Consider the following 2,500-nt stretch of genomic DNA (forward strand, 5'->3'; position numbering starts at 1 on the left):
TTATATGGCAATAGCCTTTCCAACAGAGGCGGTCTGAAAATATGGGCTGACCTCTATAGGTAATCCTCTTAACAATAACACTGAAACGCTGAAATGTGCAAGTTTGTGACTTTCTCCTGGGTGCAGGGGTGTGATAAGAACAAAAAAAAAAAGAGAAGTGAAGAAAAGAAATGGCGATTCTCTTCCACTGCACACTTTCATAACAATCACTCTCTCTTTCTCTCTCCCTCTTTCTCTCAACAGCACCGCCAAAGTTTTTAAGAACCCCCAATGACCAAACGGGGGTCCAAGGCGGCGTAGCATCGTTCATATGTCAGGCGACTGGGGATCCCCGGCCCAAGATCGTATGGAACAAGAAGGGGAAGAGAGTGAGCAACCAGAGATTCGAGGTAACAGCATCTCCACAAAATTGTCCCCTTAGAATTATTAGAAGGTTCTATCTAACATTTTTGTCAAAAATGAGTTATTGACATATTCTTATTCTGTGAGACCTTAAGAACGTGAGGTGAGGTGTTTCTTTTAGTTGTATGCATTATTGGACATCATATCTAAAGATGTTTGTTCCGCTTATTAATATAACTCTATGGAATTCTAAGACTTTAAAGCTCAATATATCAGAACTACTCAGAATGTTAGAACAATAGATTGAACCTTATAATTCCAAGGGGACTTTTACAGCAATTCCCCAGAAACCTGAAAAGTCTCACTCTCCATACCTAGTGTAACCTAACACCCTTAGACATTGTTAATGCCAATCAATCAATCATGCAGCCATCAATTAATCATTTAATCATCTTTGTAATGGTCACAATAATTTACAATTTTAGTGCTCTTTATGGTACAATGATGATGTAGATTCATTAAAAGAATGGGAGGAAAAAGAGGAAATCTAGGAAAGCTATCCTTGGAGTCTGTTAAAAATCATCTTTTTGGAAACCAAGGTAGAGTTCAAAGCAACAGTAAATTGCTCACTGGTGAAACCCCCTGTAGCTTGCTAGTCATCTTTTTTTAATTAATTTATTATTTTTGTTTATTTATCTAGAGATGTATTTATTTTCTTCTCTAATGTATGTCATCCTCCTTTTTTGTTTTGGTTTCCTTTGTTTTGTGTTTTGCATTCTTTTCCCCAAGAAACTTTTGATTTGATTGTCTTTCAGGTTTTGCTATGTATCTTATCCTTTGCAGCATCTTTTTTTTATTTTTCCCTCGTTAAAGAGCAGATCACTGATAAGATTCCCATTAGCGTCTGTCCTCAACTGCTGCAGTGCTATTATCATTATTTTTTCTCTTTGTTGCTTTATTTTGTTCAGAGAAACAAACTGTTATTAGCGTCCTGTGAAGGGCTCCTATTTTCTCTTCTTGTGCCTTTGTACAGTATACTGTAGCAGCAGAAGTCTTTTTTTTTTAAGGCTTGCAGCATCAAGGCTGTGGACCCCATTTATTTCTCAGTTCATTCTCCTTGAGCCCGCCTCATTTCTGCCTCATAGAGGGTCTCTTAAGCTACCACTGCTAGCATGACTCAGATTTAGCATGACTATTCTAACTCAGTACACCAGAACCCACCCCCCCCCCCTCTTATGCTTATGAGGGTCTCTTATGCTACCACTGCTAGCATGACTCAGATTTAGCATGACTATTCTAACTCAGTACACCAGAACACCCCCCCCACCCCCACCACCACCCTCTAGTATCATGTATGGGGTTTGGGTATGTGTGACTCACATTGCACTTCAAATGTCCACCATCTAATGCCTCATGGTTCTTCTGTTATCTCCAATGGCTGCCTTTTGAGATAAAAAATATTTTCTCTCCGAACCAAAATGAACTTAAACAAGTACCACACACACACACACACACACACACCACACACACCTACTAAAATAATGTTTTTCTCTGTCTGGGTTTGCTCACAGGTGATAGAGTTTGACGATGGTTCAGGCTCAGTTCTGAGAATCCAGCCTTTACGTACGCCACGGGACGAAGCCATATACGAATGTGTGGCCTCCAGCAGTGTTGGAGAGACGAGCGCCTCCACAAGGCTGACTGTTTTACGTGGTAGGTGCTGGAACTTAAAAAAATGTCAAAATGCTAACGCTAACGATTCACTTATGCTGTTTCCTGCTCGACCAGGTGAGATGTATCTGTCGGGTTTGTGCTATCTGTTCTTTCTTTCTCTCATTCCTTCTTTAAAATATCCGTCTTTCTTACTATTCCTTTCTTTTTTCTCACACTTTCCAGTCTAGCTGGCTCAGTTCACAGTCTGTGTGTGTAGCTGTAGTCTCCCAACAGAGTGTCCAGCTCCTTGATTATGTTTTGGTTCGTGACATCATGCCTTTCTGTCTGACCTCAGCTTGAGATGAATGTTTTCCTACTTTCCTCAACTTTTCTTTCTTTATTCTTTTTTTTTTCTATTTCACTTTTCCCTGCATGGTCATTCTATTTTAAAAACATATGCAGGCCAAGTCTGGGACAGCTCCGCTTCGGAGTCGCTTGGCAGGCG

The 2,500-nt window shown here is 40.2% G+C and overlaps 1 protein-coding gene across 1 annotated transcript in view; it reads left to right on the plus strand.

Annotated features, from left to right (window-relative positions):
* The window catches only part of LOC143127268 (receptor-type tyrosine-protein phosphatase delta), a 214,043-nt gene that overhangs the window by 102,061 nt on the left and 109,482 nt on the right, over positions 1-2,500 (plus strand). The window contains exons 3-4 of the mRNA XM_076288658.1: positions 244-389; positions 1,914-2,055. Of these exons, the coding sequence (XP_076144773.1) occupies positions 244-389; positions 1,914-2,055 (288 nt within the window). The remainder of the gene's footprint in view (positions 1-243; positions 390-1,913; positions 2,056-2,500) is intronic.

The sequence above is a fragment of the Alosa pseudoharengus genome, unplaced genomic scaffold (assembly GCF_046254945.1).
Source record: "Alosa pseudoharengus isolate Yale_2024_CS ecotype anadromous, Long Island Sound unplaced genomic scaffold, YU_APseudo_1.1 YU_APseudo_1.1_scf_17, whole genome shotgun sequence".
NCBI classification, from domain to species: domain Eukaryota; kingdom Metazoa; phylum Chordata; class Actinopteri; order Clupeiformes; family Clupeidae; genus Alosa; species Alosa pseudoharengus.